The 14538-nt window shown below is 39.8% G+C and overlaps 1 protein-coding gene across 1 annotated transcript in view; it reads left to right on the plus strand.

Moving 5' to 3' along the window:
- MEP1A (meprin A, alpha (PABA peptide hydrolase)) overlaps positions 1-14538 on the plus strand; it is a 41801-nt gene that overhangs the window by 24318 nt on the left and 2945 nt on the right. Inside the window, 6 exon segments of the mRNA XM_006860530.1 lie at positions 3362-3583; positions 4777-4926; positions 8935-9150; positions 11593-12066; positions 12801-12974; positions 13646-13946. Coding sequence (XP_006860592.1) covers positions 3362-3583; positions 4777-4926; positions 8935-9150; positions 11593-12066; positions 12801-12974; positions 13646-13946 — 1537 coding nt within the window.

The raw sequence follows: 14538 nt of genomic DNA on the forward strand, positions 1-14538 counted from the left end.
GTGAAATACCATGGCTAGAGTCAGGTGCACATTAGTCCTCAAACTAATCTCTTTGCTCTTTAATATTTTAAAGAAGTCTTTTGCAGCAGATTTGCCTAATGCAATATGTCATTTGATTTCTTGGCTGCTGCTGCCATGAGTACCAATTGTGTATCCAAGAAAAATGAAGTCTTTGACAACTTCAATCATTTATACATTTATACGATGATATTTATTGGTCTAGTTGTAAGCATGTTTGTTTTCTTTACCTTGAGTTGCAATCCATACTGAAGGCTGTAGTCTTCTATCTTCATCAATAAGTATTGTAACTCCTTTTCATTTCCAACAAGGATGATTGTATCATCTGTATATTGCAGGTTGTGAATGATTCTTCCTCTAATCTTGATGCCATGTTCTTCATATAATCCAATTTCTCAGATTATTTGTTCAGCATGCAGATTTAATAAGTATGGTGAAAGGATCCAATGCTGGAACACGTCCTTCCTGAGTTTAAACTGTTCAGTAGTCTCTTGTTCTGTTCTAATGACTGCGTCTTGGTTAAGCAACATAAAAGACAACCATACACATGGATCACACCAGATGGAATACATGGGGATCAGTTTGGCTACATCTGTGGGAACAGATGGTGGGCAAGGTCAATATCATTAACCATAACAAGGCCAGGGACCAACAGTGGAGCACACCATTAAATGGTCCTATGCAAGTTTAGGCTAAAGCTGAAGAAAATAAAAATAAATCCAAGAGAAACAAAATATGACCCTGACTATTTCCCATCTGAATTTAGAGATGATTTCAATAACAGATTTGATGTATTAGACACTAATGACCAAGACAGGAAAACTGATACAATGACAGCATCAACACTATACAGGCAGAAAGCAAAAGATCATTAAAAAGATGGAAAAGAAAGAAATGACAAAAATGAAAGTCAGAAGAGACTCTAAAACTTGATTTTGAGTATAGAGAAGCTAAAGCAAACAGAAGAAATGAGGACATAAAAGAGCTAAACGGAAAATTTCAAAAAGGGCAGCTTGAAAAGACGAAGTCAAGCATTATAATGAAATGTGCTGAGACCTGGAGTTAGAAAACCAAAAGGGAAGAACAAACAGCATTTCTCAAGCTGAAAGAACTGAAAAAAACATTCAAGTCTCGACTTGAAATATTGAAGGAGTCTATGCGCTAAATATTGGATAGAGCATTAAAAGAAGATGGAAGAAATACACAAAGTTACAGTACCAAAAAGAAATGGTCGATATTCAACTGTTTTAATAGGTGACTTATAATCAAGAACTGATGGGACTGAAGGAAGAAGTCCAAGCTGCACTGAAGGCATTGGTGAAAAACAAACTCCTGGAACTGATGGAATACAAATTGAAATCCTTCAACAAACTGATTCAGACTACAGATACTCACTCATCTATGCCAAGAAGTTAGGAAAACAACTATTTGGACAAGTGATTGGAAGAGATCCATATGTATGTCCATTACAAAGACAGATGACCCAACAGAATGCAGAAATTATCAAATATCATTCATTAATATCATAAGCAAGTAAAATTTTGTAAAAAATGGTTGCAACAGTACATCAACAGGAAACCATCAGAAATTCAAGCCAGATTCAGAAGACGACATGGAACTAGAGATATCATTGCTTAGGCAGAGAATGCCAGAAAGATGTTTACTTGTGTTTTATTGACTGTGCAAAGGTTTTTGATTCCATGAATTAATTGATAGTTGTTGTTGTTATGTGCCGTGGAGTCAGTTCTGACTTATAGCCACCCTGTACAGAGTTTCTGAGTCTGTAAATCTTTATGGGAGCAGAAAGCCTCATCTTTCTCCTGCGGAACAGCTGGTAGTTTCGAACTAATGATCATGAGATTAGCAGCCCGATTTGTAACCACTACACTATGAGAGCACAAAAACATGTGGAATTAAAAAAATAATAAATAAAAACATTTATTTTTTTTTTAAAGCAGCCTAATTGATCCCTACCAAATAGGTGCTCATAAAATCTCTGTAAATTAGAAGGAAGAATCATCAATGTTCTCATTTTATACTTAATACAATATTTTCGTCATAGATACTCACTGGTGTTTCCAAAAGCATTTGGAGACCATCACCTATTCACCAAAACACCACACTTCTTTCATCTTAAAAGTACTTGTGTGTGATGTCTTTGAATGTGGTTATATTTTCTCCTCTTTAATTATTAAAACAAAACAAAAACAAAGCACCTAAAGGGGAGTTGGAGAAGGAGGCAGAACCTGAGGACAGAAAGTTATGAGACTGGATGAGTGATTGCATTTTGTTTTCCTCTCTCTTCACAAGAGGGAATTAAACATCTGGGACTCTTCCCCATTATTGCAACTGGACAGTAAATTCCTGATGGTTATTAGTTAGAAGAACATCTTCCTAGTTCCTCATTCAGATTTTCACATTATAATAATCTCACTGGTAATAATTTCCTCAAAATGAATTTTCCTTCCCTATTTTGAAATGAAAATCCATTTTCTTCTTCTTATTTTTCTCTCCATGAGGCTTTCTCTGGGACAGAATGCTATAGGGTGCCCTTTTTAACCTTTCCATTGGCTCCTCAGGTTTCCTTTTCCTGACCTATGGAAGTCCTGCCATGCACTGGAGGATAAGCACTGGACAGCTAACCTAAAGGTTGGTGGTTCAAACCCACCAGCTTCTCCTCAGAAACTCGGTACAGGGTCACTGTGAGTTAGAACCGACTCCAGAGTACTTAACAACAACAACAACTATGAGATTAAGGGAAGTATAGTGCTGAAAGAACTTGTCTGCGGCCATCCCCTGATGTTTAAACACATTTTATTTGTAATCAACCCATACATGTATGAACTGGAACCCTAGCAGCAAAAATTTTATATACATATACACACAGACACGCACATATACATATGCATGTATATTGTTGTTAAGTGTTGATGCATAGTGACCCTGTATAGAGTTTCTGAGAAGCAGCTGGTAGGTTTGAACTGCCAACCTTGCAGTTCAAACCAATCTTGTGGTCTAGTGCTTATTCTACAGCACCACATACACACATTTAAGTCAAAGGTCAAATGTGCATTATTTCCTATTATTTGTTCAGTCTCTGTTTGAGTGTCTGGTCAAAGAGGATGGTTATGGTGGTGATGGTGGTGGTTGTGTGCCGTGGAGTCAGTTCTGATTCATAGTGACCCTGTAATGCATTTCTAAAGAGTGACTGATGGAGTTAAATTGCTGACCTTGTGCTTAACAGCCCAACAGGTAGACTACTACATGACCAGGGCTCCTTCAAAGAGGATGAGTGGGGGAAATAATGAAACTGAACAGCACCTCTGACTTCTCTCCCTGACAGGTTACCAGCACAACTTTAACACCTATGATGACAACTACATCACAGACCTCAACACGCCCTATGATTATGAGTCTTTGATGCACTATGAACCCTTCTCATTTAACAAAAATTCTAGTGCTCCAACCATCACGGCTAAAATCCCCGAGTTTAATACCATCATTGGACAGCGACTGGATTTCAGTGCTATTGATTTAGAAAGACTGAACCGGATGTACAATTGCAGTGAGTAACTCCTTGGTCTGAAAACTGGGTAAACTAACCCCAACAGAAAAAGATAGATATATATAATCAGTAGATTTGTTTATTTTTTAAACAGTCTAACAATAAAAAATACAAATCCAACCAAACCAAACTTACTCTGCCCTGGGGAAGTGTGGCTTTACTATAAACTCACTTTATAAATAAGCATATTTTTACCCAAAGTTTCATCCAAATTAAATAATTCAGCTAGAACTTTTTGAGCTCCTACTTACAGGCCCATCTCTGTGCAAGGTATTCTCTAAGATTAAAAAGAAAGGAGACATTCTATGTCCCCTGCTTCAAGAATTTATCAAGGATAGAATAGCTATCCTTGGTTAGCTATTCCTTGAATGATCAAGTCTGTTCCTCTGCAACAAGGAGTTTCTAAGATGACTCCACTAGTATTTAAAGACACAGTCATTAGCTATTGATGACTTAGTAAGTGTGGAATCTAATACTAATGACACTTCACTCTTAACTTAAAGGAGCTTGTGCTTTGCACTTACATGTTGTTGTTGTTAGGTGCCATTGAGTTGGTGCCGACTCATAGCGACATTATGCACAACAGAATGAAATACTGCCTGATCTTGGGCCAACCTCACTATTGTTGCCATGCTTGAGCCCATTGATGTTGCCACTTGGCCAATCCATCAAGCTGGGGTCTTCCTCTTTTCCTCTGACCCTCCACCTGACCAAACATGATATCCTTCTCCAGTGACTGGTCCATCCTGACAATATGTCCGAAGTACAAGAGATGAAGTTTGGCCATCTTGGCCTCCAAGGAGCACTCTGGCTGCACTTCGTCCAACACACATCTGTTGGTTCTATAGGCAGCCCATGGCACTTTCAATATTCTCCTCCAACAACATAACTCAAAAGCATCAGTTCTTCTACAGTCTTCCTTATTTAGCCAAACGCAATTATATGCCTTTTTATGATTTGACTCTATGAGGTAGTAGGGCTGTATATAGACATATGTTTTTGGCTCAATGTTGTCAAGTTCTAAAATCTTACTGATGATTATAGAATTTGCATTTGACAAAAAAGAAGTCAAGAAAATGAGAGAATCATGATCTTATTGTTTCAGGACAATGCAATCTTAGTGGTCTGTGCATTATTTATTTGGAGTGAAATGCCATACAATTTTAACAAGGCAGCAAAAATGTTATTTACAGCAACAACGCACACCCTTTTGGATCACTGTGCATTTGAGAAGGCAAACATCTGTGGCATGATTCAAGGTACCAGAGACGATGATGACTGGACTCACAAGGATAGTGCTCAGCCTGGACAAGCAGATCACACCTTGGTGGGACGCTGCACAGGTGGGTGAAGGGAGAAAGTCAACGCCTTGAAGTGGTAAATCACTTCAACAAGATAGTAGCAGTCAGCATAGTTTGCTACAATCTGAGTGTTAGCTATCAAGCCTGGAAATCTGAACAAGGACAAAGAGCATTTTTTATATCTTAATTAAGGCCATAAAAGCCATCCAGGTCTGTGCATGTAAACGAAAGATGCACGTGAGTGATGACAGGACTGATATAGACATCTGGTTGATAAGACATGACTTTTGTCCTCTAGAGAACTATGACTCACATAGAAAACTAAAGAGTTCCTAATAGTCACATTTCAGAGAAAAACTGGTAAAGTTAATTTTAATAACATAATTTATTTAAGCTTTTTTGTTGTTGCTGTTTGTTGTTAAGTGCCATTGAGTTGGTTCTGATTCATAGAGACCCTGTATAGATAGGCTTTCCAAGGAACTGCTGGTGAATTTGAACCACTGACCTTGTGGTTCAAACCGACCTTATAGTTCAGTGCTTTAACCCACAGTGCCACACCTACTATAGCGTAGTGGATTATGAGTGGGGTTGCTAAGCACAAGGTCAACAGTTCGAATAGACCAGCTGCTCTGTGGAAGAAAGATGAGGCTTTACAACCTCAGAAAACCAATACACGGTCACTATGAGTCAGAACCAACTCAGTAGCAATGACCACCACCACCGATATAGCCCAAAGATGAGCATTTTAGCATGTAATCAATATAACAATTATTAATGAGATATTTCATGTCTCTTTTACTAAATATTTGAAATCTGGTGTACACTATACCCTTACAGCACATTTCAGTTTGGACTAGCCACCATTGAAGTGCTCAGAAGCCCCATATGGCTGGTGACCTCCATACTAGACAGCCCATCTTTAGATAGTCTAGCAATGCATCTTTTGAAGGAACCCTGGTGGCACTGTAGGATAAGTACTGGATTGCTAACCACAAGATCTGTGGTTCAAACTCACCAGTCACTTCTCAGGAGAAACAGGAAAGTTTTGGCTCCCAAAAAGATTTACGGCCCCAGAAACCCTATACAGGGTCACTCTGAGTCACAATCTACTTGATGGCTGTGGGATATGTGTGTCGTGTAGTACAACAGCCATGAAGTCAGACAGATCTAGGCTTGAAATCCAACTTCACCTCTCACTAAGTACAACCATAGAAAGTGATTTTTGAAAAAGTCTGTTTTTGTAAGCCTCTCTGAGCATCAAGATATTGGTATTTCAAATTACAGACAGAAGGAGATAATGCATGCTAAGCTCCCAGCTGCAGACAAACGATATCATTTCTATTTTTCCGGCATCTTCTTTTCCCTTTATAGGTCCCGTTTACTTACTATTTCTGTCTTAGCAACCTTGCATTACAACTTCGGAATTGAAATCATCTCAAGCTCTATTTGGTCAGGTTACAAATTCTAATTAGGTCCTTCCTTATGAAATCCTTTTGTCCCTACCTACCTGAAAGCTGGTTAAATTTTCTTCTCTGAAGGGAACCAGCACGTCACCAGATACCAGCAGTAATAAACCAGTGCCAGTCTTCCTCTGTCACATAAATTATCTCGTGTCCAAAGGACAACCCAAGTACTCTCTACATTTCCACATAGTTCCTGACCCAGTCTCTTCAGTGGACTTGCTGCCAAGCTAATATGTATATAATTGCTAGCTAAACAGAGGCTTATCTTTATGTGACAGGAAATTTTGGAAGAATATTTCAGCACCTTTTGTTGCTTTTTCCAAGGAGCAGCTGGTGGGTTTGAACTGCCAACTTTTACGGTTAGCAGTCTAGTGCTTATCATACAGCTCCAGGATTCCTTGAGCCCTCTTGTTGTTGTTATGTGCTATCAAGTCATTACTGACTCATAGCGACCCTTTGCACAGCAGAATGAAACTCTGCCCGATCCTGGGCCAACCTCACTATTGTTGCCATGCTTGAGTCCATTGATGCTGCCACTAGGCCAATCCATCTCTCTGGGGGTCTTCCTCTTTTTCTCTGACCCTCCACCTTACCAAACATGATATCCTTCTCCACCGACTGGGCCCTCCTGACAATATGTCCAAAGTATGAGAGATGAAGTTTGGCCATCTTGACCTCCAAAGAGCACTCTGGCTGCACTTCTTCCAAAACAGATCTGTTGGTTCTATAGGCAGCCCATGGCACTTTTAGTATTCTCCAACACCACAACTCAAAGGCATCAATTCTTCTACAGTCTTCCTTATTCACTGTCCAGCTTTTGCATGCATATGAGGTTATTGAAAACACCAGCACCACACTCCAGAAGAGATGTTGAGAAAGGTTTTACCAGGTTGGTTAACTTATGCTTCCTCCACAGGAGATCATTGATTGAGATGGCTTCCTATGTTTTAGAGAGTGTTGTTGTTGTTGTTAAGTGCTGTCAAGTTTCAAGTCCATTCCAACTCATAGCAACACTGTATAGAGTTTCTATGAAGCTGCAAGCAGCTAGTGAGCTTGAACCACCAACCTTGTAGTTAAAACTGACTTTCAGCACATTAGATAGATACACAAAATGAAGAGCTCCAAGGTTCCCTTGTAATTGAATCCTCCCATTCAAAATCCAAGGAGCTCTGGTAGCATAGTAGTTACAAATCAGGCTGCTAATCTCAAGGTCAGCAGTTCCAAACTACTAGTGATTACACGGGAGAAAGATGAGGCCTTCTGCTTCCATAAGATTTATAGTCTTGGAAACCCTATGCAGGGTCACTGTTAGTCAGAACCGATTCCCTGGCACATAACCACCACCAATTTAAAATCCAGAGTGATGAATCAACACATAGTTAGTAGCAAAGCCAGCGCAAGAATTCAGGTGTCCTGACTCCCAGGCCTGAGCTTTCATTTTACATTTTCTAGCGCGCCTGGCAAGGAGCTCTGGTAGCACAGTGGTTACTAATTGGGTTGTGAACCGCAAGGTCAGCAGTTCGAAACTACCAGCTGCTAAGCAGGAAAAAAATGAGGATTTCTGCTCCTGTAAAGATTTACAGTCCCAGAAACTCTGTTTAGTGTCGCTATGGGTCAGAACCGACTCGACGGCACTTAACAACAACAACAAGTGCACCTGGGACTTCTCTTGTGGTGCTGTAGGATGGTTGATCAAATCACAAGGTCACCAGTTCAAACCCATCAGCTGCCCCTCAGAAACCCTTTACAGGGTTGCTATGAGTCAGAATTGACTTGATGGCACCTAACAACAACTCTGTACTTGGGGAGTCCTGGTGTGGCACTGTAGGATAAGCACTGGACTGCTAACCACAAGGTTTTTGGTTCAAACCCACCAGTCACTCCAAGTGCTCCTCAGAAACCTTATACAGAGTCTCTATGAGTCAGAACCAAATCGATGACACTTAACAACAACAACAATAATAGTAACACACCTTTGAACCCCACTGTTTCCTTCATAGGAGCCCTGGTGGTGCAATGCTTAAGTGCTCTGCTGCTGACCAAAATGCCAGCAGTTCAAACTCACCAGCCATTTCACAGGAGAAAGATGAGGCAGTCTGCTTATGTAAAGATTACAGCCTTGGAAACTCTATAGGACAGTTCTGCTCCGTCCGTGGATAAGAATTGATTTGATAGTAATGGATTTAGGCTTCTTGTAAATCTGTGAGACCAACCTCTTTTCCTTGGAAAGAATCTCTAGTGTAAACAATGAAGTCAACGAGAGAAATAGGACTTGTTTCAGAGACAATGACTCACATCAGATTTTGCTTGAAGCCTGTATGTCCTTAAATCGGAGATACAGATTTCACAGCCTTGGGAACCAAGGCAATGGGGACCTTCAGCTTCAACCATTCTGACCATAAAGACAAACAGAATGATAACTGGCAAACACCTTCTTTTTGTCTGTTCTCCTCCTCCACCCCCACAAAGACCTCTAGCTTTTGTTGCCAGAAAAATGACTGCTATCTGCTATTTCGCTTTACCTGGGCAGACGGCGTGTTGGGAAATGGGAAGCCAGAGATGGGATGTTAGGATGCTTTCTCCACAGATGCTGGCTACTTCATGCACTTCAACACCAGCTTGGGCTCAGCAGAAGAGGCAGCCCTGCTGGAGTCTCGGATTCTTTACCCCAAGAGGAAGCTGCAGTGCTTGCAGTTTTTCTACAAAATGACAGGAAGCCCTTCAGATAGACTCGTCGTCTGGGTCAAGAGAGATGACAGCACAGGCAATGTTCGGAAACTGGTCAAGGTGGAGACCTTCCAAGGTACTTAGAGGCATCTAAACAAGGACTGCTCTGTGTACAGTCTGGAATCTTGCTTCTCCAGCTTCCTTTTCTCCTCTTCCCTCGTCTTTCTGACTTCTCCACCTTCCCCTCCCCTTATTCCTCTGTCTCCTCTTTCTATTTGTCTACATCTTTCTCCCTCCTTCAGCCTTCTTGTCCTCCTCTTCTCTAGAACCTTTCACGACCTTTTCTTCTAAGGGCCTAGAATAATGTCTGGTTTATTTTAACCAAAAAATAAATATTTTAACTACTCAAAAATTTCTAGGAGCATGGAGAGTTCAGGTGAGGCTGATATATATTTTGGTAAGAGGACCATTCTTGTGTGTGTGTGTATATATATATATATTTTTTTTTTTTCACTAGCATTTTGGATAAAAAATATGTGTGGGTATGTGTATACATGTATGTACATAATCTTTCCACATTGGTAGTTCAGAGCCAGGACAGAGAAAATGGTTGTTTCAGGGCTGAGGATTTGAAGGTAGGAGAGGTACAGGAATTCATTTACGTTGCTGGGGAGATAGGACCGCAGTGACAATGTTGACTATGTTTGTGCATCCATTTCAGAAAATGAAATGATACCATCTTTTAGTATGCTGAAGTAACTTGAAGCCAACTTGTGAAGTTAGTGAGCTAGAAACCATTTTCAAATATTAATCTTATTATATTTATTTGCATATTCCTAAGTGCTATTTATATATTTCTATTTGAAAAGTCAACATGAAAACCTTAAAATACTAAGCGAGGCAGTTGGATTTCAGGATAATCTGGCTGTAAGTCAAGATCTAGTGCTATCAAGCCAAGTATTTGCTCATTTTGGAAAGGAGGCTCATTTACAACTAGGAAAACAGAGCCAAGCATTTATATTTTTCAATTAAAGTTAGTCCAGAAAAAGGACTGAATTTCACCCTGTTTGTGAAAGGTGGAAATTTCCTTAGAGGATAGTACTAGGTCATTCTGTGGAGCACATGAAAACTACAAATAATGACTTTGAGGGATTTATCATCACTGGAGGAATAGGAATCATTTAAGAGTTAACAATTTGCTATGCTACTAAGGATTGTAAATATTTAATAAGAAAATGTATTAGTGCTTCATTAACATTGATGGGCTGTATTATCACTCACGTCCATATAAATCTAAAAATGATATTCTCATAAGCATAAAATCAACCAAGTGACCTTTCTATGCTTAATTTAACTCATGACACTGCTTATGTTTTGAGGTCTATGAGATTAAAATCGGGTCTGTGTAAAATCTGTGAAAGTACCCTATGAATGAATTCTAAAAAAAAAGTCCATTCCAATATTGACTCACTCCTGAGATTTTCTAAAAAGTTAGTTGACTATTGCTTAGTATTTCTGTGAAAGTCAACTTAAGCTATTTAAGACCATATTCAAATATATTTTAACTTTTGAAAAATGCTTGCATAAAAAATATGTGTGGGTATGTGCATACATGTATGTACATAATCTTTCCACATCAATGTTGTTGTTGTTATGTGCCGTGGAGTCGGTTCCGACTCATAGCAACCCTGTACAGGGTTTCCGAGGATGTAAATCTTTACGGGAGCAGAAAGCCTCATCTTTCTCCCACGGAACAGCTGGTAGTTTCGAACTGCTGACCTTGCGGCTCGCAGTCCGATTCGTAACCACTACACTACCAGAGCTCCACATCAATAGTTACATATAAATGTGTATGTACATATAATGATTATGTATGAACTTAAGGAGCCCTGGTAGTAAAGTGGATTATGAGCAAGACTGTTAACCACAAGGTCAGCAGTTTGAATCCACCAGTAGTTCATCAGGAGAAAGATAAGCCTTTCTGCTCTTGTAAAGATTTGAAGACTAGGAAACCCTATACAGGTTTGCTATGAGTTGGAACCGTCTCGGTGGTACATAACAACCACCACCACCATATATAAACTTATATATGAAATATATAAAATACTGGCATGTAAACATTAGTATGTACCAGCGGTGTTCCATTCTGCTGTACATAGGATTACTATGGATTGGAACTGACTCGAGAGTACCAATCAACAAAACAAAAACAAATATATGTGACCACACATTTTCAGTGAGGCCAGAGCCCTTACAAATGACTCCTTTACAATTCTGAACTAATTGAGATGGGTCTTGCCTCTCAAACATTTTAGCATCTAAACACCTACAATCTGTGGAGCTAAATATGAGCTGAAAATTTTATGATTAAAATGTGAATGAATATGCATTTAATGAAAGTCATCGTGTACCTATTTTAAACTAGACAAGTTACTTAATCAGTGTAAAATAAGGTTGTTTTGAGGACTAAATGGAACACTGTGTGTCAAGTGTTTGGCACACTACCAGATTCATAGTGCTCCATTATCTAAGTGTGTTGACCACAAAATCACAAATGTTATTATCCATTTGTCCTTAGGAGATCTTGATCACAATTGGAAAATTGCTCATGTGACGCTCAGAGAGGAAAAGAAATTCCGCTACCTTTTCCAGGGCACAAAAGGTGACCCCCAGAATTCAAATGGGGGGATTTACCTGGATGACATCTCTCTGATGGAGACACCATGCCCCACAGGAGTTTGGACAGTACGGAACTTCTCTAGGGTTCTTGAGAATACAGTGAAAGGGGACAGGCTCCTGAGCCCTCGGTTCTACAATTCAGAGGGTTATGGTTTTGGGTTGACCTTATACCCTCATGGCAGATCAAACTCCCTCAGCTCTGGCTATACAGGGATTGCGTTTCACCTGTGCAGCGGGGAGAACGATGCTATCCTGGAGTGGCCAGCTGTAAACAGACAGGCAATAATGACTGTCCTCGACCAGGAACCCGATGCTAGGAATAGGATGTCCGCCAGCATGGTGTTTACTACCTCCAAATCCCACACATCTACAGGTAGGTAATTTCAGCATAATTAAAAACTGTCCCATCCAAAGCCTCCCCCCCCCCACACACACATCTGAAAGGACCAGGAGATGTGATTCTTATCCATATAAAAGACATGAACATTTCTTCCACATTGCCTCCTTGGGCATATCAACATAGTCAGTCATGTTGGATTATTCAGATTTCTGGGGCTATCTTTTCTCTCTTCCCTGAATTCACTTATCAAACATCTATTGAGGGTTTGTGATGTAACAAACATGATATGGGGCACTGAGAATACGAGACAATTCCTGCTTCATTGAGCTCTAATTGAGAAGACAGATACAGCTCATCATATGTAAAATGCTCAGATTTGTAAGGCTCTGCACAGAAAGAATGCACTGACTCCTGAAATAGCATTCAATTTTTAAATAAAGAAATACACTTATGCCCATAAAGAAACAGGCATGCTATTTTCCTCAAAAGAAAAGTCTTTCAGTCTTAGAAGGAAAAAGCTAACAGCTATGCCTCCTTCTTCGAGAGGAAGCCAATGAACAGTGGGCAACTGAACATTGACAAATGAGGTTCTCCCCTGTTTCTATTTCTAGCTTTAGTTTTCTTGGCAAGAGTAAAGGACTTAAATTTTTTGGCATAGTTTTTCTGATGTACAAAGCTGTAAATACTCATTAAAGACAAATTGGAAAGTGAACTATGAAAACAGTACTGTGATTTTAAAAAGCAATTATGTTCCCATTACTTTGCAGCATTAAATGACTCTGTCATCTGGGACAGGCCATCCATGGTGGGCTCCTATGACCAGAACTGTAGTTGTTTTAGAAGCATCGACTGGGGCTGGAGTGGTTTCATCTCCCACCAAATGCTAAACCGGAGGAGCTTCCTTAAAAATGATGACCTCATCATTTTTGTAGACTTTGAAGGTACTTGTACTGATTTTTGTAAATCAATAGTCCTATGTGTTGAGTATTTTACTGATGTTCACTGATGTTCAACTCATAGAAGATGGGAGTTTGTGTTTTGTTTCGGTTAGTTTTGAGGTGTTTAGGTTAAAAGAAGAAGAAGAAGAAAAGGAATTGTGAGAGAACCACATTTTATGGACTTGCTCAGGGAGTCTCATCTTTCTTTTAGTTGTCCTTGGTTGAAATTAAAATTTTAGTGTCACCATTTTGACAATTTATCAAATATGACAGTACTGATTTCTATTTTGTTTCAACCAATCCATCCATGCTGGCTTTATGCTTCTTTGTGCAAATTAAATTAAAATGCAGTTGGACTATTTTAAAAACAAAAATAGCTGGCATTCTGAAAATCCGCTGGATAAAGCTGTTCTTCCAAGTTACTCAAGCTGATGTCCAGGAAGGACTGAAAATTTTCTCAAGAGGCGGAAGTTAATCACTATTGTTAAGTGACGTTGAGTCGATTCCGACTCATGGCAACTCTATGTACAACAGAGCATAATCCATTTTGTTGGTGTATGTACAGGTTCTACATGAACACAGTGAAATGTTCTAGGATTCCCATTCTTTGGAATGTTATGGAATTCCTGAATTAATTGTAGTAGGTTATTTATCCCTCTATATTTTTCTTGAAGATATCACTCACCTTAACAAGACTGAAGTTCCCATTAAAAATGCGAGGCTGAGTCCCCAGGACCTCGTTCTCCATGGTCAGGAGCAGAAGATCCCAGAAAAAGGCATAGGGAGAGCCACGTTAGAGGAAGCCCCACTTGGCAGCCCTAACCAGGGGCAGCCCAGCCGACAGAAGCGATCAGCAGCGAACGTGGACCCCATAGAGCACCACGACTGGTCACAGTACTTTAGAGATCCGTGCGACTCGAACCCTTGCCAAAATGACGGCACCTGTGTGAATGTGAAGGGGATAGCGAGCTGCAGGTAGGCTCTGTGGTGGAGCGGCAGTCATGAACTGTGTTTGTTTAATACTGGGAAAACATCCTGTTCTCATTAATATCACTGAATTGTACGTGTAGAAATGGTTGACATGGCAAATGTTTTGTTATATATTGTTGTTGTTGTTGTTGTTAAGTGCCATTGAGTTGGTGCAACTCATAGAGACCCTATATAGGGTCTCTAAGGAGCAGTTGGTGAGTTTGAACCATCGTCCTTGTGGTTCAAGCCGACCTTGTGGTCGCTTTAACCCACAACGCCACAGCAGAACTTCTTTGTTATTTTCTTTTTTTTTAATTTAATTGTGGTGTAATATATATATGATCAACGTTCTGATGTGGCTTTATGGGTTAATGTCCTGGACTGCAAGGTCGGCAGTTCTAGCTTACCAGTTGCTCTTCAGAAATCCTATACATATGTTGTTGTTAAGTGCTGTTGAGTCAGTTCTGACCCACAGTGACACTGTATAACGTTTCCAATTATAGCACAATTAAAATTTTAAAAAAAGAAGAAGAAGAAGATATTGTCTGAAGATTAGGAAATTGATGACATCAGCTGGTCAGATATGATTACCTAGGAA

Source organism: Chrysochloris asiatica, unplaced genomic scaffold, assembly GCF_000296735.1.
Source record: "Chrysochloris asiatica unplaced genomic scaffold, ChrAsi1.0 scaffold00038, whole genome shotgun sequence".
Classification (NCBI taxonomy): Eukaryota; Metazoa; Chordata; class Mammalia; order Afrosoricida; family Chrysochloridae; genus Chrysochloris; species Chrysochloris asiatica.